This window comes from Glycine max, chromosome 20, assembly GCF_000004515.6.
Source record: "Glycine max cultivar Williams 82 chromosome 20, Glycine_max_v4.0, whole genome shotgun sequence".
NCBI classification, from domain to species: domain Eukaryota; kingdom Viridiplantae; phylum Streptophyta; class Magnoliopsida; order Fabales; family Fabaceae; genus Glycine; species Glycine max.
In genome coordinates, this window is record NC_038256.2 from 45,771,533 (window position 1) to 45,797,467 (window position 25,935).

Consider the following 25,935-nt stretch of genomic DNA (forward strand, 5'->3'; position numbering starts at 1 on the left):
ATAGAAGATGAGTAAGAGAAGCTGCTCACTTGTTCCCAATTCATAGCTGTCTATGTGTTATAGTTCCTTTATCTGCTTTTGTAAAGATGCCTCACTGTGAGTTTGATAGATCATGGTATTGTCACATTGCAGATTGTATATAGTGATTGCCCTTAATGGAAGAAGTAAATCTCTGTCAATGTTATCATATACGAAAATGCATCCTTTTTTATCCTTTTGATTTTTGCTTCATTGTTCTATATTCTGTTATTGATAATTTGTGGCATGAAATAATTTGGAGGGGATGTGATAGAGGATGTATATGAAAACGGATGATTTGAAATCTACACAAAGTCATGGACTCCTTGTATCTAGATTCAAAGAATTCTGATTTTGGTGTAAAAGTAGCTGATATTTGATGACATCAAGTATTTTTTTACTGAATTTTCTCTGCTTTTTACTGTTCTCATACAGGCCAGTGTTAATACTTAGGCAAACACCGCCCATATTTCTGTATTATTTGAGCTGTGCAGTAGTGCAGTGAGTATTTCTACTCTGTTGTTAATCTTTTATGCATATAGGCATTACCCTTGGGACTGCCTTGATCCCTCTTAAATGAACTCGTACACATGCACTCATGCTTCTAACTTGTATGTTCCATATTTATCACTGTACGGTTTCATGTGTCATTACCAAATCTTGACCCTGGTCCTAATGCTTTAAATTCTTGCTCCTAGTGGATAATTCCCTTTTTTATGCATGTTATCTTGGAGTTTAATTTTGATATCTTTAATGTTCTTCGTGAACTACCTGCAAGGTAATAAAGATGGAGCAATATGGTAAAGTCTCCCCACCTCACATTTGTCTGACGAGAAAAAACTGGTGAGTGTGGTTTACTGTCTTGGGAAATTTGTCACATACGTTCTGAAATGTTTAGTTTTTTCGGTAATAAATACCAAAACATATATATATATATATATATATATATATATATATATATATATATATATATATATATATATATATATATTTGCATTCATTGACTTCCTTTTTTCGGTAATTAATACCAGTATTTTATGAGCTAAAGGATTTTATTTACTAGAAAATCTGCAATGATCACCAATTAGTAATGACTTTCAAGTTTCAAATTTGGTTTCCCAACGGTGTTTGTTTCCCAACGGACCCCGAAAGTTGAGTGTTTCTTCAGATGCAGAGGTGAGAAAAATGTGCTAAATGGAATGAATGATTTGGTGGAAGTTATTTGTCAATTTGTCAAGTCATACAAAAGAAGTCCTTGAGTCATTTTATATGTGGATAAATCACATCAATTTAGTATCTTAGCGGTTGTTGGGTTCCTAAATGCGAATGAGTTAATTTTGACCTCAAGAGAATAAACTAGTTCCTAAGTCCCCGCGCACCGAATCTTAGTGTTATGAAAAGCACTTATGCATATTGCTGATAATGCATGACCTAATATAGTATTTTCTATAATTTTGTTAATAAATATGGTTCTTTACGCAGCTAAGGATATTCAAATGAAAATGAGAAAATTCCTTGATATGCTAAGCAACAATAGATACGCATTTGTGATGTTAAATTCGTAGTTTTGACTTTTTAAATGAGATTATTCAACTCAATTGATTAAGATTCAATATGACCCTAGGATATTGAAGGTCTGAGACTAAGGAGATACTTATCCTCATAAAGCAAGATCTCCATTAAGTTATTCATTTTAAATATGGAAATGCAAGTATACAGCTTACACCGACAATGATTTATAGTGTGTCTGGGTTTATGATATTTTACTTTTCAATGTATTTCAACAAGTCGGAGTCAAATCCACCGATTGAGGTTCGAGTTATTTAAGGTTAAAGTATAGTTTTCTTTCAGTAAAATATCTAAAGTTTGTTTTCAGTTCCTATAAAAAAAATTGTTTACTTTTTGTTTTTGCAAAATTAAAATATATGATTTTTTTGTCCAAAGTTAGTTTTAGTTATAATCAAGCCTATGTGTATTTTAAAATTTAAATGAAAGAAAATGACACTTAGGTTTGGACAAATCCAAATCTAGTTTGGAACCAAAAAGTTATACATTTTAATTTTATGAAAAAGAAAAATAGATAAATTTTTTGTAGAGACTAAAAATAAATTTAGAGTATTTTATGTGTATGAAAAATACATTTAGCTTTTATTTAATTTTATGTGCAACCTATTAATCCGTCTTATCTTTTAGACAAGTTAATCAATCAATTGAAACTCAGTTTAAAAAAAAATCAAGCTTAGTCCCTTCTTGATTAACACAGATGGGGCATTGAGCTAAGATGAGTTCAGATCTTTAGGTATACTAACTCTACTCTCATAATGTTTTGAGAAAATTTTGTCTTTCCACTTACATTGCTAATAAATTCTCCGTTCAAATAGTTCCCGAAGCTTTGAAGCTAACTAAAGTAAAGATACATGAACACCTCTACACTACATATAGTGAGTGTTTGTTAAAAACTTTCCCATGTTAACGAACATTTTATCCAATAACAGCCCAATGTTGCTTCTACAATTACTTCATGATTATATGAGAATGCTTGTTTGAAGCGCCTCAAACGATAATCCATAATCATGTACCCTTATTTAAACTTTTACACACACTTACAAGTTAACAGAATACCTCAGGATCAAGCCTGTCCCCAGCTATCACAATTCAACCTTCATCTAGATATTTCTTAGGATTGCTGTCCAATACAATTTATCCTATAAAAAAAATCTTTACTAAATAAAATGGTAGGTTTTCTGAGCATTGTAGTCCAATATTAAATCTTTTCCTGATTAAAATAAAATAATTTTCCTTTCTTCTATTTTGAGTTACTCTTTTACAGTGGACATGTTTTAAGAGTTATATTATTTTATAATACATTTTTACTTTATATCTTTTTTATTACATCTCTAATTCAATTTCATATTTTCTCTCTTTCGTTCTTATTTTTTAATTATTAAAAAAATATAAAAATATAATTTCTCTCTTTTTGTAACGATCGCATGGTACAGGAAAAAAGAAACTGACATGAGTAACTTTTTTTTTAATTGGCACGTAAAAGGGTGCACATTTTTTCCACCTAACTCTGAAACCATCACTTTTTGATAGAGAAAGAAAAAGTTACACATAGATTATAAACTATGAAGAGTAAGACGACAGTGTATGTCCGATAAGGTTATACTAATTAGTACATGTACATTTTGAGAAAACATCTTACAATTCATTTTATTAATAAATCGTTGTGAATATCTAATTAAAAGATTAAAATTATAAATTTCAAACATAAAAAAATACTACAATAGAGAGAGCTGTTAGAAAATTAAACCTTAACAAGTAAATGGTAATTTTAGGTAAAAAAGGAAGGCCGTGCAATCAACACAAACAGCGTCTGGTTTGGTCCATGCCGCCACGAAAGCTGCATCCTGCAATTTGTACGTCAACACACTCGACATCATCAACAACTGGTACCTAATATTTAGCAGGCTTTCTCGTTTGAATCTTAATAGTATTTTTATAAAAAAAAAATCTTCGAACATTTTCGACAAAATGTCACTTATTGGCTTATTGCTTAACTAAGAATTATGACAAGGTAGATCCTTATTCATAGTTTTGTTTCATGCTGTAGTAATGTTCCATGCCAATTGCCAAATTCTGACGTGCATCAAGTTTTCATCGTACCCTGTTTTCCTGCAGTCATATTTGAAAATGAGAGCTGAAGAAAAGGCATCGGAATTAAATAAAGTTTGGGGCATGGCAGAACGAATAGCATAGTCAACATGCTTACATGCCACTAATTAGGTTATGTGTATTTTATTAAGATAATTAAGAAAAGTCTCTGACTTTTAGCCTTTTCATATCCCATACCCGTCTGCTAAATTTGTTTTCGGGATGTTGTCACCAGAGTCCGCGATCCCCGGATAGATTAAGAAAAATATTTCTAACTAATATTCTTATCTTTCATTATCTATTTAATTCATATAATTTTTAAATTTATTTTTTAGTTTCAATTTTTTCGGTTTCTAAATTTTAATAAATTATGTTTTAATTCTTAAAAGGTTATTATCATTAAATTTGTTTAATTCCATTAATTAAATAATTTTAACGACAAAAATATTGAGAATTAAAATATAAACTTTAGAAATTAAAATTTTTATTTATTAACTATAAAGACTAAGTTTAAAAATTATAAAACTAATTAAACTTATCATAAATTATTTATTGTATAAATTATAAAATTACAAATCATAAATAATATAATTTTTTACACTCTAATAAAAATATTTTCTTTAAATTTGTTAATATCTTTTAAGACACTCTCGTTAGTATTTGTTAGTTAAGAAAAGCCGCATTCGGTTCCTTTTTCATAATTTAACGGACCAATCAATCACCATGCATGTCCTTACCTACAATTAGTTTAGCTTTAGCAGCATTTCCGAGTGAGAGTGTAAACCTAAGCCATCATTATTAACTATTAATATTCAATTGCTTTCTTATTAACCAGTCTCGCCTTACAATAAGGAGTCATTGTTGAAAAATAATTGTCTAAATATTATTATATTTATTTTGATTTAATTATTTATTTTATCTCTATAGTTTTATTATTTATATTTTTTAATCTTTATAATTTTAAGGTGATTTTTTAATTTTATAATTTATATTTTAATTATTTTTTAGTCTTTATAGTTTAAAAGTAATTTTTTTAATTATTTTTAGTCCCTATAATTTGAAAATGATCTTTTTAATTCTTATATTTTATATTTTAATTTTCTTTTAATCTTTATCATTAAAATAAGTAACATTATCAATTATAATTAACTACAAAAATATTAACAAATAATTTAAAACTAATTTATCGTAAGATAATTTGTAATAAAAAATAGTTGATAATTTATAATTAATTTGTAACTAATTATTTTTATATATTTTTTTTGTAGTAATGATTAAAAGGTAATTAAAATATAAATTATAGAAACTAAAAATATTACTTTCAAACTATAGACTAAAAAAAATATAAATTATAAGGATTAAAAATATTATTTTTAAATTATAGGAATTAAAAGATAATTAAAATGTAAATTATATAAACTAAAAAATTTTAATTTTAAATTATAGGATCTAAAAGGTATAAATCTACGAATCATAAAATTATATAGATCAAATAAATAATTTAAACATTTATTTTTTTTATGCATTAAACATTACTATATTTGAGTAGGCTCTTAGTTGAGTAGAGTTTTCCTTACTAAACTTTTCGCGGTAAACTAATTATGAAATTAAAGTTTTACAGCTACAAAGTAAGAACCTTATATTTGTTAACATAGACATAATGAAAATACAATATATTAGTATTTAACTTGGTTAACAAAAAAGCTATAAATGAACAAAATATGACATATATAACATTTTTTAAAAATCGATAAACAAAAAATTACAAATTGAGGCCACTAGTTTTTCAGATGAAATGAGAATATTCTATTGGCCATACAATACTATTCTGCATTTTTAAAAGAATTACTTTAAAAGTTAACCCAAAAAACGATTTAAAATTGTATGAAAAATAACAATGATATTGAACTTTTATACACATTGTGCATTTGCTTTTAGTGAAGATAAAAACAAATAACATATATTCTAAATTACAAACACGATGATTAGAATCTAGTCAGAATAGTCACATAAAATAAATAAATAAAATATACACCAACCTAAAACAAAGATTTGCTTCCTCCATCTCATTTTATTTGTCAGTTTTAGAATATTTTTATTTCAAATTATTATCACTTAAAAATATTAGGAAATAATTAATCAGTATTATTATTTATAATATCTTCAAGAAATAAATACCTTAATAGATATATAGTTTTATGCTTTTTCATTAATAAGGATATCTTAATTAATAAATTGTTTTATACTGATATAATTAATTATTTTCCATGAATATATTAATTACATAAAACAATAAATAAAATATAAAAAAGGAATTAGATTTATCTAATTTCACAAAAATACATGATATTTATTGTTTACGTTTACTTGACTGTAAACAAGATATTTCTATAATTGAAAGATGAAGTCTTTATTATGAAAGTAAAATTTATCTTCACAGTAAAAAATCTAACATCTATTAACACAAAGGAAGACAATTAGATTTAAATCCTGCAGTATATAAATGAGCTGGCGTCTGATCATATGTTAGTGGAGAGCTTTCTCTTGGAACAAAAATCCAGCTGGCCTACAGCTGTATAATGATGCCCGTGCAAAATTACCAGAAAGCCCTCATTTTCCATTTCATTTATGCTTCTCAGTTCCAATGCCATACCAGCTTACCCACCCTCCTCAAAAATAAATTCTGTACGCTGTTAAGTATTCTTATTATAATGCTTAAATAACTAAAAACATAAAGTATTTAAATAATATAATTTTCTGTATTTTAATAAAAATATTTTCACTCGAAGAAAAAGCATAAAAAAGTGCAAATATAAAATATTATTTAATTAAGTGATAATGAATTTAATTATTCTTTAAATAAAATATGGAGTTGAAATCTTTGAAATGAAGAAAGCTGTTACCCAATTAATTTTCTTCTTAAGTTATAAATTGACTTGACCCAAATTACTGAATAGCAACGCAAAGTAAATAAAATTTTAAATGAATTTGTCTTTTAAGTTTTAACCCTCTCCAACGGTCACTGACTGAATGACACACCACACAGTACAAGGACAGTAAAATCTCGTACTCTGATAAGTTGTCACCATTTACTAAGGTCACTTGTGTGGTTCCCTTCAAATAAGGAGGTTCTGCCTGTAATTTGACTAGAACGAATAGGAAGGAAGAGTAAGAACCAAGAACAAAGAAGAGAAGAGTTTCTTCGTGAATATCAGTATTAAGCGGTGTGAGCATTTGTTGATGTATAGAGCGGAGACATGGGCGAGTCAAGCGACTCTGTCTCCATTGACATTGATTTGATTCCTTTAGGAGGAAAGGTAATGGCACTTTAACAAGTTACATGTTTTTCTAGAGAACCATCCATCTCAAAGTTTATCTTGTGTTTGTGTGATAGTTGAATGGAATTTGTATTATAATCATGTCTTAACATAGATTATACTTTTGCAGGAATGCACGGTGAAAACAAGTAAAGGCTCCATGTCTGTGCTTGTTTGTGGGGATCGAGAAAAACCCGCTCTAATAACCTACCCAGACGTGGCTCTCAATTGTAAGTTTGTAACCTTATTTATATTGCTTTTGTTTTTAATATGAATGGATTTGCTCACAAAATGTTCCATGTCTTGTCTATGCGGTTTGGTGAAGATGTTTAGAATTAGAAGCAAAGCAACCTTTTGTTTTTGCAATTTTGGATTACTGTATAATTACCACAACTTGATTTTGGCCTTTTCTGCAGATGTCTCTTGTTTCCAGGGTCTGTTGTTCTGCCCAGAGGCAGCTTCTTTGTTGCTTCATAACTTCTGCATTTATCACATTGATGCTCCGGGACATGAGGTCGGTATTGTTAGCATTCTTCCCCTTCCTTCCAACTCATATAGCCAACATAGGCTTTTCCATTTCATTTTGAAGTCTTCAACATGATTGAATGCTGAAGAATTGCAACTTCCATGAAATATTTATGATTTAACTCTTAAATAGCTCAGAGTTGATTTGGATATAAAGCTTCAAGGGTGTTGTCCTCTCCTTGAGTATAATTTGACTCTTTTATCATTTGTTTAAGAGTTATTGCAGTTGGGGGCTGATGTCATTTCTTCAGATGAACCATTGCTCTGCGTGGATGACCTTGCTGACCAGATTGCAGAAGTGCTTGATTTCTTTGGGTATGTAGAGCATCAGTTATTCTAAGTATTCCTCTATTCAGAGTATTCCCCTCTTGTTTTAACAGGAAGAATGTGATAACTATTTCTTTTTTTAAAGGCACATATATATATGTACTAGGTCTACATATTAGGTAAAGGAACTTAAGTATTTGTTATTGAATACACTTTTAGATTACTGAAACAAGCCTCTTTGTCTTTGATATTCTTACTTGGAATAGGATTTTAACCATTGTCCAAAACCCTCTTAAATCAGGCTAAGGGAGGTTCTGTGCTTGGGTGTAACAGCTGGTGCTTATGTCCTCACTCTATTAGCTGTAAGTTGGCATTTGTGAATTATAACTTGATCCACCATAACAATCTAGTATAGTAAGTAAACCATTGTCGTGCTTTTTCCTAAATTGGCAGATGAAATACAAAGAACGAGTGCTTGGATTGATTCTTGTTTCACCTATTTGCAAATCTCCTTCATGGACTGAATGGCTTTACAACAAGGTTTAATAATGTCTGTCAGCATTGGCTTTTATCTTATGCTATCTACTGAAGTATCTGTAACTAGATTAAGGAATTTAGTAGCCCATTAACTGACAAGGATGCACAACTTTTTTGTGCACAGTAAAACAATATAAAAATTTAAGTCTACTATGTGTGTCTGACATAGCAATAAAAGTCCTTGTCAGCATCATTGGCTATCATATAACAATTCCTTAGATCTCTAACTTGGAAGTTGTAAAGCAATAAAAAGAAGAAAATTCATTGCCCTTGTAATGAAGGTTTTTTATTTCCATTCATGCAGGTCTTAATGAATTTATTATACTTCTATGGTATGTGCGGTGTACTGAAGGAATGTCTTCTGCAGCGTTACTTCAGCAAAGTATTCTTCACATTCTTTCCCTTCATCCCTCATTATGAAGGTGGAATCATTTCTGTATGTGACATTACTTCTCTACATTTGTTTTAGGAACTTAGGTGCAGTGTTCAGGGAGCAGAATCAGATATAATACTAACTTGCCGAAGGGTATGAACATATCAATTTTAGCAACAACAAATGCATAATTTGTATTTGTAGGATTCTAAGTTGCCCGATCCTCTTTTCTGATCTATAATTACAGCTTTTGGATGAAAGGCAAGGTTTGAATGTCATGCGATTTCTCCAAGCAATTAATGCGTAAGTTATAATGTTTCTGACAAACATGATTGTTTAATCCTGTTATTATCGATGATACTTTAAATATTGTTTAGACGATTCAATAGTATATTTTTGGAGACCTTTTTATGAAGTTCATGCAAGTTGTTAGAAAATTCCTTTCTACAATTAGAATTTGAAATGGTAATAGTTGTTATTCCTTATAGTGCTTATTCTATGGGAGAACCAAATTCTCATCTGTGGCTACTGACTTGTTGAATTTTGGGCAGACTAACATAGCATGTAAATGAATAGATGACAAAAGAATGCAATTTCTTGTAAGGATATTATCCTATCACACTATCTTCCGCTTAGGACAATATTCTTCAGATGAAACTTTAAATATTCTTATCTTCAGATGATATTGTCCTATGACTTGTTGGATTTCTTGTAAAGATGATACTTCAAATATTTTTCAGATGGATTCAATAGCAAATTTTGGTGGTTTGCATATGAAGTTCATGAAAGTTGTTAGAAAATTCTTTTCTACTATTAGAATTCGAATTGGTAATAGTTGTTATTCCATACAGTTTATTCTACGGGACTGGAGAACCAAATTCTATTCTGTGGCTACCGACTTGTTGGATTTTTGGCAAACCAACATGGCATGTAAATGAAAACATAACAAAAGAAGGCTATTTCTTATAATTTCAATAAATTGCTGGAAATTTGAAAACGGCCAAATTATTAATTGTTTCCGTGATTTTATACCAAAATGGTTAACTGCTTGCAGACGGCACGACCTCACTGAGGGTCTGAAGGACTTGCAATGTAAAACACTTATATTTGCAGGTGAGAGTAGTCCATTCCATGCTGAATCTGTGTACATGAGCTCAAAAATGAACCACAAAATCTGCGCACTTGTTGAGGTAGGTTGTCCATTCATTTCATGAGTCAACATATATAACTTATACTCAGCTGCCTCCTTAAAAATCTAGTTGAGAAGACAAACAGAAATAACGTGATATTTTATAATACTTGCTCAGGTTCAGGCTTGTGGCTCATTAGTTACAGAAGAGCACCCAAATTCCATGATAACACCACTTGAGCGTTTCTTAATGGGTTTTGGCTACCACAGACAAACACATGCTGCTTCCTCATCAAGCAACGGTTCAAATCCAGCAAGCCCCACTAGCCATTCATGCATAGCACCAGAACTCCTCTCCCCAGAGAGTTTAGGAATTAAGCTCAAGCCCATCAGAACCCGTGTTGATGTTCAAATCTAACTTTATCCAGCAAAAAGGTTCAGAAACCCCAACAATACAGCAGTGAAGTGAGCTAAATCATTGCACATAATATAATATATAGCTAGTGTAGGATATATTCTTTGATTAATGATTATGTTGGTGGACTAATTATATTGTTTGCAAAAATGGGTGTTTTTCCTACCAATGTAAAAAAGAAAGAAAGTAGGGGAGGTATCTTACAGTTCACAATAGGACTATTCTTTTTCCTAATGTTGATTTTTTGAGATAAGATCTCTCACCAAAGTCAATCTGTTCTGCAAAAATTCAGGTTTATACAAACCTCAAGCGATAAGGACTGTTTGCTACTAATGTTGGTTTTTTGTAGTGAATATATGGATAACTTTGTCATTTCTTAAAAACCGGATTGGGTGTGGGTCTAACAGAAATAGGGTCTGATAGGGACTAAAACAGAATTATCTTAAAGAAAATACTTGTGAAGAGAAAAAAAAACTGTCATTTTTTGTTTACGTTAATAGTTTGGCATTTTTATTTACTATTAGAGTTAAAGACTCGTCCTAAAAAAATTACGGACTCGTAATATTAGCCATTAAGAAGAGCATTTACGTTGCTTGCTCTGTTTTATGAGTCTTCCTCGACTAGTATAATTAATCATGATTCATGACACAGGAAAGGTTCATGTCAGTGAGTTAAGATATATTTCAAGATATTAATATCAGTACAATATTATGTTAGAAATTGTATTATTGGACTCACGGGAAACAAGATTATTAATTTAGAATTTTTGCACGAAAGATGTAATTTGGAGATATAAGGTAAAATAAAAGCTCTCGCAGATTTACAACTTAAGAAATCAAGTGAATTCTAAATTTGATTGCAATGGAAATTTGGAGTAACAATAGGAAATTGAAAACCGTTGTTATTGGGTTTTAAAAAATATTCTCCTTACACTAACTCATTCTTCTGAAATCAATTCAATTATTCAATGTTTATGAGCACATTTTTAATCAACCATACTAAAGCCAAGGTTTCAGGCGAAGCTTACGACGGAATTTCATTTATAAATTTGAAAATAAACAGAAACAAACCAACCAACCATTTATGCAGAAAACATGCATCAGGATTTAAGAAAGGCTTCCGCTATGTGTTCTCTGTCTGCTATTTGTGAGAATTATTATGAATTTCCAGAGCTGTTAACATTCTATTACTGTGTGAACCTTAGAAAGCTACATTTTACAAGGTTGCAAAATGCAAAGAATTGGTCTCTTATAATCAGCCTAAAATAACAACGGTGTTTAGCAACCTCTAGAGGACCACAAGAGATACATTAAACAATAATTATAAAAATCCATGTCACTTCAGTGCTTTAAAACTAAATACATGAATTTATGGAGAGGGTTTACAAATTAGTGATTACAACTGCAATATGAAATTAATACCAACAAAAACTATGATGATTAAAAAAAAAGACAATTTTAATTCCAAAGTATTAATCTAATTTGTATCACCATCCCCATTCCCCATTGTCGTTAACCTGATTGTTTCCTAGATCGGCACGTATCTTTTCAAAGCTTGCTTCCCGGCGACCGCTGCGGCGGCGGCGATCCCACCTATCGCACCGGCAATAGCGGCGGATTGGGGTCCGGCGGCGGCCCTATAGAGAGCTCCGGTGCCGAGTCCGGCGACGGCGCTGTTGACGAGGTCATCGGTGCCCCTTAAGTGGGTCATCCCACTCTCGAGGCCGGCGAAGATGAGGCCCACCACGCCGAGCGAGTTGCCGAGTCTGCGACCCGCGAGGCCCCCCGAGTTGAGTACTCGGTTGAGTCGGATTTTGAGGGAGTCGGCGGACTCGGCCTCGCGGAGGCCCTGGACGGTGCCCCTGGCGGCGCCGGTTATGGCGCCGGCGAGGTAGCCGGAGCCGGTGTAGTACTGGAGGTTGTCACCCCAGGAGCGGTGGGTCCTGGCGGCTTCTTCGGGGAAGAGGTGCTCCGGCGCGGTGGGGAGGTTGTAGAGCTTCTGAATGGGGACGTTGAGGTCCTGGTAAGGGTGGTAGACGCGGGTGTTGTGGTGATCCTTTGAGTTGCTTGAAGAATCCGCCATCGCCGTCTTCTGTGAATGAAAAAATTTCCAAAGTCTACGACAACAACGAAGGCGTGCGTAGGGTTTAAGGAAGATCAAGCCTCAAAGGGTTTTGGGAATATAATAACACTAATGTTCTGTTTTTTAAGGCACCACTTGGTATTAAAGTAAAATTAATCTTACTTGTCGTAACAATTATGAAATAGGAGGAATGACAGAAAAATAGAAAATATTTATTTTTTAATTGAACATATAGGGGATAGGAAACAAATTAATTAATGAGATACATAGTCATATTGTCGAGTTGGAAAATCTATTTTCATTTTTGCTTCTTTAATTGGAAATGATAAATGTTAAGAAAAGTTTTTTCGTGAAAAAGGAAGCAAACCCTGATTTGTATCAAATCACACCCTTTATTCTGTCAATCTTTCTTAATTAAGTTTTACTCAAAAAAATCTCAGCCTCACATATTATATTTCGTGTAATTTGTGCAAGTTTTATTCGTGTAATTCTAAAGAGTATAATGCATATTATGGGAAGATTTTGCAAACCAACCTCTTAATAAACAACTCTTCTAACCAATATCGAATCTATAAACTTTATGCTGCAAATACAATATCCATATACATAAATTTTGTGGGAATAATATTTATATTATAAGTTAAATTTTACATTGTATTGCATATTAGGGAGACAATTTACACATGTACATCATTAAAAAAAAATTCAAAAGTTTGTGGGGGAATTGCCCTCATAGTCTTCCCTCAAATTTTTTCGTCCCTGCTTCTAAAGGAGATACCTTAGTGTCGAAGGGCTAGTAAATGTGATTGGGTAAAATTATTTATGGTTTAAACTTGTTTAATAATAATCATTTAGGAAAAAATGAAATACGTTGCATCTTACTCGATAATATCGGGGTAGCTTTCCCTTTTACAGTTTTTTTCATAAACATTGTTTATCTATTCGTCAAAAAGCATTTATTTAACAAATGAAAATATGTTGAATCATAAATAATTCATATAAACACTAACATGTCATTGATTTGTGTGAAACTCATAGAAAATTAATAAATGTTCCATATCAATCTCATGGTCACTAAAATAAATAAATTAATAATAAATAAATGCACGATAAAGTATTCTAATTATTAAAGCAAATAACCTTATAAACACACGGAAAAAGCAAATAACCTTACAAATAAATTAAATTCAAGCAAAGAGAAAAGCTAAACAAAAAAAATATCCATTGAAGATTGAAGAAATTCCTTGTGCATTGAAAAACAAGATGTTTAAAGGAGCTTTCAGCAATATGGTTGCATTTTTGTTTAATAAATTCTCTATCATTCCAGGTCAATTCTTAGTAATACTTAACAAGCATGGTTTGTGACCAATGGTTATTCTATGTTAGTTTCAGGACATAGTCACATTCTAAAATTTGTTAATTCACGAATTTGAAGAATTTAAATAAAGGGGGAAGCGTATACCTTTGAGTGCCCTGGTGCTTCACGAAAGGAGAGAACAAGTCGGATAGGAAATATAGCTCCAAAACCTTTTCCCACTTTTTTTAAAAATGAGTATAAGATTACCGAATCAAAGAGAGGTCAACAAATAATTAATTCTTAGTTCTCAATAAGATTTATGTTTTGAGTAACGTTATAGAATTTGATAACATATGTGATCCAAACATGTTAGAAATTAAATAAACACATTCAGATTAAATTAAAATTGGAAGTGTTATCAAATTAGAAATTAACCTCCAAATCATTGCAAAGGTTAGTAACTCAAAAACAGTGAGCAAAATATCTTATATAAAATTTTACCCGTTATAGAATACCCATCATAGAATTCAAAAAACATGAAAATATATGCAGGAACCATAAAATCCAATTCTGTTAAAATTGATATGAATTTTATTACAGGTTCAAAAATAAATCAGATATATAACAATCTTCAGATAATTGTTTCCAGTCACTTAAATCAAAATAAAAAAGATATTGTCCCTAAATATAGGTAATTGCCAACATTTAAAATATTGGTAACGGCTGACATATGATTATATAAATTAAATACATACAATATATATTTAAATGATGCATTAATAATAAACAAATTCATATATTCAGAAAGAAAACAAATTCATACAATGACTATTCATATTTTCTTGCACAATCGCTTTACAAAAAATTTAATGGCTGACTCACTACCCAAATTTAGTTTGTCCTTATCACAAATACTGTGGTATTTAATTTAACTTCTTTTGTAGCTTTACTCCTGTGAATTCAAAATTGTCTCATTTGTATCCCATTTCTATCCCACCTATCACGTCACTATAATTGACACATTTATTTTACATCAATTTGACTTAAAGTAGTAAGATAAATAAATTATTATTACAATTAAGTTTTAAAGTGTTTATTTATAAATAAAAATGGAAAAATATAAGGATAGATGATATAATCAAAGTCGATGATGTTTATTTGCAAAAAGAGAAAAAATTAAAGCTCAATTAAGATAAAACTAATTTAAGTTTTCTTGTGCACCATTGAGTTACATTTTTAAACAATTCTTGGATTAGAGTATTAAGATATGTTTAATACATACTACCATACAAGATAAAGAGAATAGTTCATAACATAATAAATACTTGAGTTACAATATAGTTTATTTTATAGTGTAATTTTGTGTATTTCAAAAGGTTACGATTTATTATTTTTTAGCTTGGAGTATTTTTCCAGTGTAATGACTTGTTTGTTATACTTTTTTTTACTGTTTTAAGTAATCATAATTCTTATTTTAAATTTATTTTAATACCTCATTTAAACATAATAATTACTCATTATTTTAATTAATTATCTTTATCACACACTATTATTATATGGCCATTTTCTAATTATAAATGAGATGTTCTCCCTATTGTTTTTTATATCTTAGAAAAAGCACAATCCTCATTATTCTCTTGGTTTCTTAATTCTTATCTTATTTGTTAGTTTTGATATCTCGATTATTGTTGAGGCATTTATAGAATAATTCCTTAAGTCAGAAGCTTTTGGAGAGTTGGGAGTGGTGACTTAAATGAGAGATTTTATATTCATGTGTTGAGTTAAAAGCTTTTGGGAGAACTAATTTTTTGTTGTAATAACAATTAATAACTCTTGTCCCTAGTATGTGACTATCTCTTTTACCACATGATTTTTTTTTTCTTTAGCTTTGTGAGCATGCTCTTTTTCTTTTGATACCTGAATTGATTTTGTGGAGATTGTCTTTTTGCTATATGTATTTGGAGGTTTAATATGGATTATATTAGATATTGGAGATAGTAGAATTGACAAGATTGAACGGTGTTAATGTGAAATGGCTATTTATGTGATCTTTAATGCTAGAAATTGTGCTTGAAAATAATAATATTTTATATTCTTGTTACACAAATATAATTATTTATAATATAAAGTTGTTTATTATCATAAATAACAAGCATCTTATTGAGCTTTGGCTTTCATAATGGTGGGCAAAGGTCAAAAGGTAAAAGACATAGGATATTCCAAGAGGTAACAACATAGGAAATCATATTGGTATTAACATGATATATATATGTTAATTGTGACTTTATCAATGTTATGCGACGAACAAGAAAAACAGTGGTGATGTAATAATTTATTTATTTTTAGTAGACTAGTGTTCATTGACATTAAAATTATGATATTAGAAAATGATTGTATCTTACTTTTTTAGTAGGAATATATATATATATATATATATATATATATTTGTTTTGTTTTCCTTGAAATCTTGAATTATTTCTTTATAATGATATTAATGCATGCCATATTTTAATATGTTACTTCATTTGTTTTAATGTGCATTAAATTCATATTATGTATGATGTTAGTGTTAGGAATGAAATTTATTTGATATTCATAATTTATTATTTGGTAAATTTAAGAACACTATATAAGCTATCGGATATGATGGTGAAGTTGTTAGAATTTATTACATGATTTAATTTTTAGGACTGGGGGTATGCCTTTTTTCTTTCGGTCTTTAGAATTAGGTGTGGGGTTACTATATTTTCAAATCTAACGATTAGAATTTTAAAATTATAACATGATATTATATTTTGAAATCTGGATGAATATCATCATTTAAAAAAAAAATATATGAAGTCAAATTTGTTTACTTCTAAAAATCTAAACCTAATTGTGTTTTGAAATACACATGAATTTATCTATAACTATGAATGTTTTATTATCACAATTTAATTAGGATTTAGGATTAATATATTTTGAAATCTAATCACTATTATCACAATTCAAATTTAATTTAAATAATTTTATATTATTATTTAATCATAAATCATCATTTGTATTATTTATAACATAATTTTGTCAAAGTTATAGATTATAGATAAAGATAAAAATATAAAGATTATTTTTTGAAACAAAGAAATAAACATCATAATCTTATCTAACTCTATTTTATCTATATTTTTTAAAATCTATCGTAAATAATAAAATAATCTTATTTTACCAGTATCTTTTAATTTAGAAGATTCTTTTTAATAATCAAATGATAATAGCACTAAGTCGGCACACTGAGAATATATAATAGCTTCTCACGACTCAAACAACAGCAAAGCAGTGTCCTTTCTCGGAGACGGAGACTCGCCGCGGAAGACCAACTCACACACCGCTTTATCAGCTGCGAACGGTGGAAGAATTGATTTGAATTGCAACGAACACTCACACAACAACCCTAACCTTCTCTAATTAACTTAATCACTTTCGTTGCTTTTTTTTTTAATTTTTTTTATGGCGCTTTGCTATTTTAAGTCTATAGTATTTTGTTCAATATATTTTGCTCTCTCTCTCTCTCTCTCTCTCTCTCTCTCTCTATATATATATATATATATATATATATATATATATATGTATAAATACTCTTTCACTGTTGAGCTTATAGATAGCTAGTGTTTCCGCTTCAAATGGTGATTGACGGTAGTTTCAGCCTTCATTCTTCGCTTCGGAGGTTCCTCAATCGGTGCCCGAAGCTCCAGTGTTTTCCGCAGTTTCAGTCTCTAGAACTGAGGGTACTGCTTCTTCAATTTTCAATACTTTGCTTGCTTTTCGTGCAAATTATTGGTTATCGATGAATGATGACTATGCAAACATTTTGTTTTTTTTGCATGTGAAGAGTTCAAATCAACTCAATTGCATTTTAAACACACTTGAATTTTAAAATGCCGTCGTCCCACTCCTTGATGATGATTTTGTAGTTTTCAATAAATTTTAACCAATCACTCTCCTTTTTGTATTGTTTGTTATTTTATTGTTTTTGTTCATGTACAGGGAGACTTGGTGACAGAAGAGGAAGCAGTTAATGTGTTAGAAGGGGTGTTTCGATCTGCACCCCACTTATACAATTCCGTTGATGGGGTGTTTCCTATTAATTGCTGGACGCATTGCAGATAAAGCTGTTGCTTTGCTTCGTCTTGTGCCAAATTTGAGGTCTATTCCTGAGGATACTGCTGCTGAAGATATAATGCAAAATTTATAACAAATTTGTTTAAATTTCTTTTGTGAGGCGAGGGTCAGTCTGTGTTTAAAATTTAATTGTGTAATTTGTTAAAGTGGAATGCTCATATTTGTATTTTTAATGATATGTTGGAAATGTTGAGTGGATTATACTTACAGGTTGGTAAAAGTAATTCGTTATATTCAAAGCTTTCAAGAATTGGAAACTACGCTTGGGTTGAATTGGGCACTGCTATGGATGTGCCACATAGTGATGATTTATTTGGCATTGACCCATTTTATATCAATAAAGGTATTAATGCGATGCTGCATTCTTTTATTTGACTTATCGTTTATAAATATTATTTATACGTTTGATATACCATCATCTAGCAATTGGATTTTCCCCCCCAAAATAATTGTAATGGACGGAGAGATGTTATGAGCTAATGAATACACATTTTACACTCTAGAACTGTCTCTATCTGGAATTACAAATATGTTGATTTTTATTTTTGAGTTGTATATTGTATTAAATATATATGCAACCGGATTCAGAAATATAATGTTGAATTTATATGTGCTGGCACTTGAGTCAGACACAGGTGTTTGTTGATGGATTACCAATTAAACAAGCCACCTTTTCCATCTATATATATATATTATGGTTTCCTAGAAATTCAAAGTAGACGCTTATTTTATTTCTTTTGTTAAAAAAGCTGTTATATCATGTCTATATATTACATGAAAACAGTGTTCAAATATGTTGGTGTTTCTACTAAAATATTATGATTATTATATCTTAAACTACTATAAGTTGTTTTATTATTTTATTACAATTAGATTGATTTTTTTATTATTTTATTTCAGACCATAGTCGAGTCTTTTCAGGTTACTGACGTACCGGGTGCGTGAAAGTTTTTTTTTAGTCTGCTTCGTTGTTTGTGCATCTGCCTCTTGATTCACTGCTTGAAGTCATTTTCTTTCTTTGAATATTTTGTGGATCTCATTACAACATGATTTTGCAGTTAGGTCAGCCAAGTTTATTGCACGCAAACAGTGGAATGTTGCAGGGGCTGATGATCGGTTTATTCATGTATATAATTACATCACAAAGGATAGAGTTAAAAGAGTTTGAGGCACAAAAATTTAACATTAGTTGTGTGGCAGTTCATCCTACCCTTCCTTACGTGTTGTCATCAGCTGATGACATAAAGCTTTGGAATTGGGAAAACGACTGGATCTGTACCCAGACATTACTGTGACATTCTGATTCTGTCATGCAAGTGACATTTAATCCTACAGACCTAAAGACCTTTGCCAGTGCATCTCTTGATTGCACCATAAAGGTATACATGTTCTTCTTGCTATTTTTTTTCCTGCATTTTTCTTCGACACACCTTTGATAAAAATTAAAAGTAATGCATTAATGCTGTTACCTTGACATGCAGATTTGGAATCTTGACTCTCCTCATCCCAGTTTTGCATTGAATGGCCATCAAGGAAGAGTGAATTGTGTCGATTACTTTACAGATGGTGACAGACCTTATTGGTTCTGATGATCTCACTGCCAAGGTTTGTTTTCTTGTTTTCTATTTTTCCCCCCTCTTCTTCATCTTCCCTTTGAATTGGTATTTTGGTTGCCTATATGGATGGATAGGAATTATTATGCCAATAAAACCTTTGAAACAGGTATGGGATTATCAAACCAAAAGTTGTGTCCATACTCTAGAAGGTCACGCGTACAATGCATCTGCTGTCTGCTTTCATCCTGAACTGCCTATAATCATTACTGGCCATAAGGATGGCACAGAGCGCATTTGGCATTCAACAACTTACGGGTAATTTTAAGTTGTTCACAGATTACTGGGCTTAGAGCTTTACTTTTTTTTATTTAATTTGGTAAATAGTTCTTGCCTTTTGGCCTCAATGTCATCACTCCATTATAGGAACTTGAATAATTTGATTTTGGTTGACTTTTTTTTTTTATCTGAGATTGATGCCTTGTGCTGTGCCAGTATGTATTACTTTTCAAAAATTAAGATATTGTTTTTCACTTGTTGCTTCTTCATCCATTTTTTTATGACTTGTATGCCTAAATTTGATGTTCACTTTAGAATTGAGATATTACTGAAATTTTGACAGGAAGACTGGATAATGATGTTTAATTCTTATTTGAGAGGATACATGATAAGGTTGTTTAAACTAACAAAAACAAGAAGTTGAGTTTTTGGTTCTTTCTTCATCTTTTTAATTTGTATTGTACTATAACTCCTTTTCAGATAAAACGTGAAACAATCAAAATATTTATTTTATTCAGTGTTATAAATTTTAACAAATCAAATGGACGAGACAATTTTAAATTTTAAATTCTAAGAATTTTAAATGTTTTAATTTTAATTCTTTTGGAGAGATCGACGACCAACACACCTCCACACACGGCCACGACTTGCACATGCGCCGCTGGAGCATGGGAGAAAGAAGAGAAAAGAGAGAATTGTTGCAAAATTTCCAAATTCATTCCCTTGAAGATAAAATTTGAAATTCTATTTTTTCAACTAATTAAAATCTCTTTTAAAATTTTGAATTCCTTTTATTAAAATATTCAAATTGTTACTTTTAATAAAAAAGAATTTAATTTTCTATAAAAAAATACATTACCTAATTAAATTACCCTATCTAAACACATTCTTAAAGTATTAAATAATTCTTGTCTTGAAAGGGTTTGAGCTATCTTTTTTTCCAGTTTCAATTACTTTAAAGTTAAATATTATAATAAAATTAAAAATGTGCATGACAAATTTTCAAACTTAAAAATTATTTTTAATTTTAAATTTCTTAAGTAGTCTCGTCTTTAATCTTGAGATTTGAAATGAAGTGTGAAATGATTAAATGAAGAATAGAAATACAAAAAAAAAAAAAACTGCTAAAATTATTTTTTACTTTCTCTTAGAGAAAACTACTTTTTTGAAATTATCCTTTATTTTTATATATAGAAACTTAAAATAATATAAGCAAAAACACTTCCTCAGCATTAGAAAAAAAACACTATTTGAAATTCATTCTTCTTCTCTTTCTTCTTTTTGCGGACTGTGGTTACTAGATAGTAGATATGAAAAGAAGATTGGACTTGAGGTTTGACAGTAGAATTGGCATTGTACTTACTCTTCCTACCAAACCAGTAAAGTTATAGTTTTCGGCCTAGGGTGTGCATATCAGCGATCCAAGACCCATGACAGTGTACTTACCGCTCAGTTATTATCCACTAGTACACAGGCCCATGAACACGACCCATTTATTTTAGTTTTGGGTATGTTCGGCCTATAAACCCCTCTGCCTTTTAATAATTAAATGTGATATAATAAAACTTGAAAGTTTGAAAGAGAAGACAAACCCACATCCACATGGAACCAACCAAAACTCTACTCTATTCCAAGCCAAGACTTAAGAATAGGTCCATAATCATAATTAAAAGAGAGAGAGAACTTTTTAACAAAATAAATGCACATCCAAGCCTCTCACTGCTATGAACTCTGGTACAACTTGCAGCCATTTTCAGTCAAATAGGTCAAAACTAAAAAAAAGTAAGGAAAAACTAAGTTATGACATATCTCTTTCCACAACTCATTGCAAGCTGGTTAACCACTTACCCCACCCCTTTCTTATTTAGCTCACCTCCTCCCTCTCAAATCCGAAAGTTTGTTTTTTTCTTTCCTTTTAATTTTTTCTTCGTATATAACCATTTTTAACCTTAATTTCACCCTCAATATTCCAGCTACTACATTATAATTAAGTTGCTCATTAATTCATTTTTTTCTCTATTTCCTCCATTCTCTTTATACATCTCATGTGTAGGTGCAAATACCAAAATTTATTGCATTCTTTATGTGTTAGTGCAAAAATCTTAATGAAGGGAAATGAAACGAACCAACCAAAGGAGGGAGGGGGGAAAAAAATAGTGCACGGTGATGATGGTCATAAGCAAAGTCTTAAAGATGCAAACTCGCAGAAAGGGGAAAGTAAATCGTTGAAGGTGGGGGAAATATTCTTATTGTTGGTGTTCATAGATCCAAACTATAGATGTAATAGTAGGCCCAACATATCCATCAAAAAATTGAAATGATTTAGGCTTCTTGACCATGCAATGAACCCTTAACTCAGTCACACACACTGCACTGTGGTGAAGCTGTACTATAGCACTGTATCCTTTGTACCATGTGAAGATTCCCATCCTTAAATAATTGGTCCCGGCCTCTGCATGTTTTCACGTGTCCTGCCATCCGGATGCCGTTAATTACACCATCATGAGCATCAGCTACTGCATAGGATTCGAATGGTCCAGTGACAACCAAAACTATTTATTTCTTCCTTCTTCTTTTTTCTTCCAAGTATCATTTTCCACCTCACTCCTCTCCCAACCACACGCACTCCTCAAACGCGTCCTCTTCAGTCTCCAATCATGCATGCCATGATACAATAGACCACCCCTTTTCTTCCTTTCTTTCCCTCTTGTTGAAGCCATTGCATTCTTTTCCCCGCTAACACCATCACGCACACAATCTTCTTGTTTTTTGGATTCACTTATCCCTTGTGATGTAGTATATACCTGGCGCCAATTATTCTCTCCCAAAGCATCTCATTTGTGAGGGTCACACTCATCCCCGGATAACATACCTAAAGTTTTTTCACCAGAAGGAATTGCAATGCTTGATAAAGATGACTTTGGATTTTATTTGCAAATAGGAAAAAGGCTAAAAAGCACTCAATGTGCCTTTTTATTTGTAACGTGGTTTGATTGACTAGTTCAAGGAAACCACATTTTCATTCGAAAAATATTAACAATACATTAGTTTAAACACATATTCTATTATTAGTTAAAATTTATATATAATTTTTATGAGTTTGTTTTTAATAAATTTTAATATATAAAAAAAATATGTTATTAACAAAGAAATTATTAAATAATATAGAACTGAGTGATCTCAACTAACTTTATTTTTTTTGCTAACACTCTTCTCTTTTTATTGTTATATAGAATATATATTATCTGTTAGCTAGGGGTGTGAGTTCACTTTCTTCTAAAAGGGTGTGGTGGTGGGCTATCTTTTCCCTTCCATGCAAGGACAAATTCTTTGATAAATGTGTGAGAGAGAAAGACAGAAATCAGAGAGAGAGAGGGGTTGGTGCGTAGTTTGTAAGTTGCTTGCTTGTAGCATTTTGCTGATTTTAATTTACAGTGAGCACAGGAAAGAAGAGGTAAAGAAGAGAGAAGTGGTAACACAAAACACAAACACAAACATGTTCGATGGAGTACCAGACCAGTTCCACCAATTCATAACTCCAAGGACCTCTCTACCTCTTCACTTACCTTTCCCTCTCCATACTTCAGGAGGAACCCCCAATACGACCACCTTCCCCTCCAATTTTGATCCCTATAACCATCCCCATCAATTGCCACTCCAACCCAACAATCTCTTGCACCCATTACACCACAAAGATGAAGACAAGGAAGAAAACACCACCGTCCCGATGAACTTGGAAATCCAAAGGGATCAAAGGCAACAACTTCCCGAGCTGATTGATCCCTGGAATAACGATGAAGTGCTTGCGCTCTTGAGGATCAGATCTAGCATGGAAAGTTGGTTCCCAGAACTCACTTGGGAACATGTCTCAAGGTAAATTAACTTAATCCAATTCCTACTATTGCTATTCAATCTTAATTTTTTTTTTTTTTACTGTTATTGCGTGCCCGTAACTTTTTTTCCTTCTTTCTATCATCAAAGATCATCCAAAAAAAAAATCAACGCAATAAATTCGTTAACAGAAAAACAATTATGAGCTGCACTTTGTGTTTGATCAGTGCGGTTGCATCGTATGCTACCTAAAAACTTCATGTGGTAGAAAAACGCACACGTGCACCTACACTTTAGCTAACACACTGACACCTTGCCACCCACACACACAAAAACACACAACCCAAGAGGAAGGAAGGCACGAAAATTGAAGGGAAGCAGTTTTGTCTATTATTACGTGTTGAAGACAAAGGTGCTAATAGATGCTTTCATTCAATGGTTTGCGTTTTTGGATTTATATAATTTATGGTGTATGTGGGCGCAGGAAGCTAGCAGAGCTTGGATATAAGAGGAGTGCAGAGAAGTGCAAGGAGAAGTTTGAAGAAGAGAGTAGATATTTCAACAACATTAATTACGGCAAGAATAATAATAATAATAATAATAGTAGCAATTATCGGTTTCTTAGTGAGCTTGAACAGCTTTATCACCAAGGGGGTAGTGGTGATCATCATCTTGAAAATACGACTCAGCCACCACTGCAGAAACAAGACAAGATGGGCCACCATGCATTGGAGTTGGAAGTAGAAGGGGATTCTAGAAACGTTGTTGACGCATTGGTGACAAAACAAAACGAGCAAAGCGACGAGGCACTAGCAGTGGAAAAGATCACAAAGGACCGCAAGAGGAAGAGGCCTGATAGGTTTGAGATGTTCAAGTGTTTTTGTGAGAGCATTGTGCACAAGATAATGGCTCAGCAAGAAGAGATGCACAACAAGCTCCTTGAGGACATGATGAAGAGAGATGACGAGAAGTTCACTAGAGAGGAAGCTTGGAAGAAGCAAGAGATTGAGAAGATGAACAAGGAGCTTGAGATGATGGCACGTGAGCAAGCTATTGCAGGTGATAGACAAGCCAACATTATCCAAATCCTTAACAAATTCTCAGCCACTTCGTCCCCTGCAAGCCACACCCTCAAGAAGGTAAACAATGATTCAAACATAAACACACACATTACACAAAACCCTAATCCTTCACAAACAGAAAACCCTACCTTAAGTGTTGCACAAGACACATTACAAGTGATTCCTTCTACTTCTTCTACTTCAACTCCAGCTCTTCCCCAGAACCCTAGTACTTATTCTCTAAATATCCAGAATAATAATAATAATATTCCAGTAGAGACAAATTCGGTTTTGAATAAAGGGAATGAGAAAGACGATGTTGGGAGAAGGTGGCCAAAGGATGAAGTGTTGGCACTGATAAACCTGAGGTGCACCAGTGTGAACAACAACAACAATGAGGAGAAGGAAGGGAACAACAAGGTCCCTCTTTGGGAGAGAATCTCACAAGGGATGTTGGAGTTGGGATACAAGAGGAGTGCAAAGAGGTGCAAAGAGAAGTGGGAGAACATAAACAAGTACTTCAGGAAAACCAAGGATGTTAACAAGAAGAGGTCCCTTGACTCGAGGACTTGTCCCTACTTTCACCAATTGAGCAGTCTCTATAATCAAGGAAAACCCGTTCTGCAATCTGAAAGCCACTTGAATAGTCCACCTAATCAGAATCCCGAGCAAGTGACACCAGATCAAACAACACAAGCTCACGAGTCTTCTTCTCAGGTGGGGTCTGGTGGTGGTTTCAGTGTGCAGCAGCAGCAGGTTGATCATGGAGGTGAGAAAACCTTGATGCAAGTACCTTCTTTGGATTTCGATCAGTTTTAATTCATTGATTTGTCCATGTTCTGTCACATAATAAGAAGTGTAGCACTTTTTTTTTTAATTTTTGTTTTCTGGTTGATGCTGGCTTTCTTTAATATAGCATATAAATTGATTGTGTATATTTGAAAACTTAGAATTTGGCGAGCACCGACAGCTATAGCTAGTTTGAGGAATGAGAACCATTAATATTTCTATTCCGGTGTAAGTGTTATTTTCATATTCCGTTTGATTTTATTTTAGCGAGGGAAATTAATTGGTGTTTCATATTTGTTTTAATAGGGGAAGACATTTACCTGTGAAAAAAATAAAGGAAGAGGAAGCAAAACATTCTTTAGGACATTCTTCACTTTTTTAGCTAGGGACTCGAACAACAACTAATAAAAGGTTAAAGGAACCATCAGTCGTTTTCGTCCAACAAGTATAAAAAGTTTAGGTACTCAAGTAAAAGTCCAGCCAAGATAAGTTTTTATCTCTAATATCAACTATTCAAATTTTACTATTCTTGATAACTTTGTCACCCCCAAGTAATAATGAATTTTGTACTCAAGTGCTAGGGGCCACATGATTAGAATTTTGGAGAAATGAGGAAAACGAGTCTGTTCGTATGAATTTCTTAATTATTA

At 31.8% G+C, this 25,935-nt stretch overlaps 3 protein-coding genes and 1 long non-coding RNA gene across 5 annotated transcripts; 3 read left to right on the plus strand and 1 right to left on the minus strand.

Annotated features, from left to right (window-relative positions):
* Window positions 1-6,820: 6,820 nt before the first annotated feature.
* On the plus strand, window positions 6,821-10,502 carry LOC100803300 (pollen-specific protein SF21-like). The gene is given in 11 exon segments (NM_001254559.2): window positions 6,821-6,989; window positions 7,120-7,219; window positions 7,406-7,503; window positions 7,741-7,829; window positions 8,083-8,143; window positions 8,235-8,321; window positions 8,623-8,700; window positions 8,788-8,844; window positions 8,939-8,994; window positions 9,746-9,881; window positions 9,999-10,502. Coding segments are annotated over 11 exon segments (1,062 nt in total). The 5' UTR covers window positions 6,821-6,929; the 3' UTR covers window positions 10,239-10,502.
* A 1,009-nt stretch (window positions 10,503-11,511) lies between these two features.
* On the minus strand, window positions 11,512-12,430 carry LOC100803835 (mitochondrial import inner membrane translocase subunit TIM23-3). Its single transcript, XM_003556414.5, has one exon. It carries the CDS (start codon window positions 12,315-12,317, stop codon window positions 11,763-11,765), a length of 555 nt encoding a protein of 184 aa, XP_003556462.1. The 5' UTR covers window positions 12,318-12,430; the 3' UTR covers window positions 11,512-11,762.
* Window positions 12,431-16,883: 4,453 nt separating this feature from the next.
* On the plus strand, window positions 16,884-19,860 carry LOC102665272 (uncharacterized). Of its 2 annotated transcripts, XR_005890350.1 has the most exons (8): window positions 16,884-17,378; window positions 17,638-17,796; window positions 17,983-18,115; window positions 18,673-18,709; window positions 18,831-18,898; window positions 18,973-19,151; window positions 19,254-19,377; window positions 19,495-19,860. It is a non-coding gene; the product is annotated as an uncharacterized lncRNA (long non-coding RNA). The 2 variants fall into 2 exon arrangements; XR_005890349.1 differs by having other exon boundaries at window positions 18,831-19,151.
* Window positions 19,861-22,893: 3,033 nt separating this feature from the next.
* On the plus strand, window positions 22,894-25,510 carry LOC100804367 (trihelix transcription factor GTL2-like). The gene is made up of 2 exons (XM_003556415.5): window positions 22,894-23,477; window positions 23,920-25,510. The coding sequence occupies exons 1-2, from the start codon at window positions 22,942-22,944 to the stop codon at window positions 25,313-25,315; spliced, it is 1,932 nt and encodes a 643-aa protein (XP_003556463.2). The 5' UTR covers window positions 22,894-22,941; the 3' UTR covers window positions 25,316-25,510.
* Window positions 25,511-25,935: the final 425 nt, after the last annotated feature.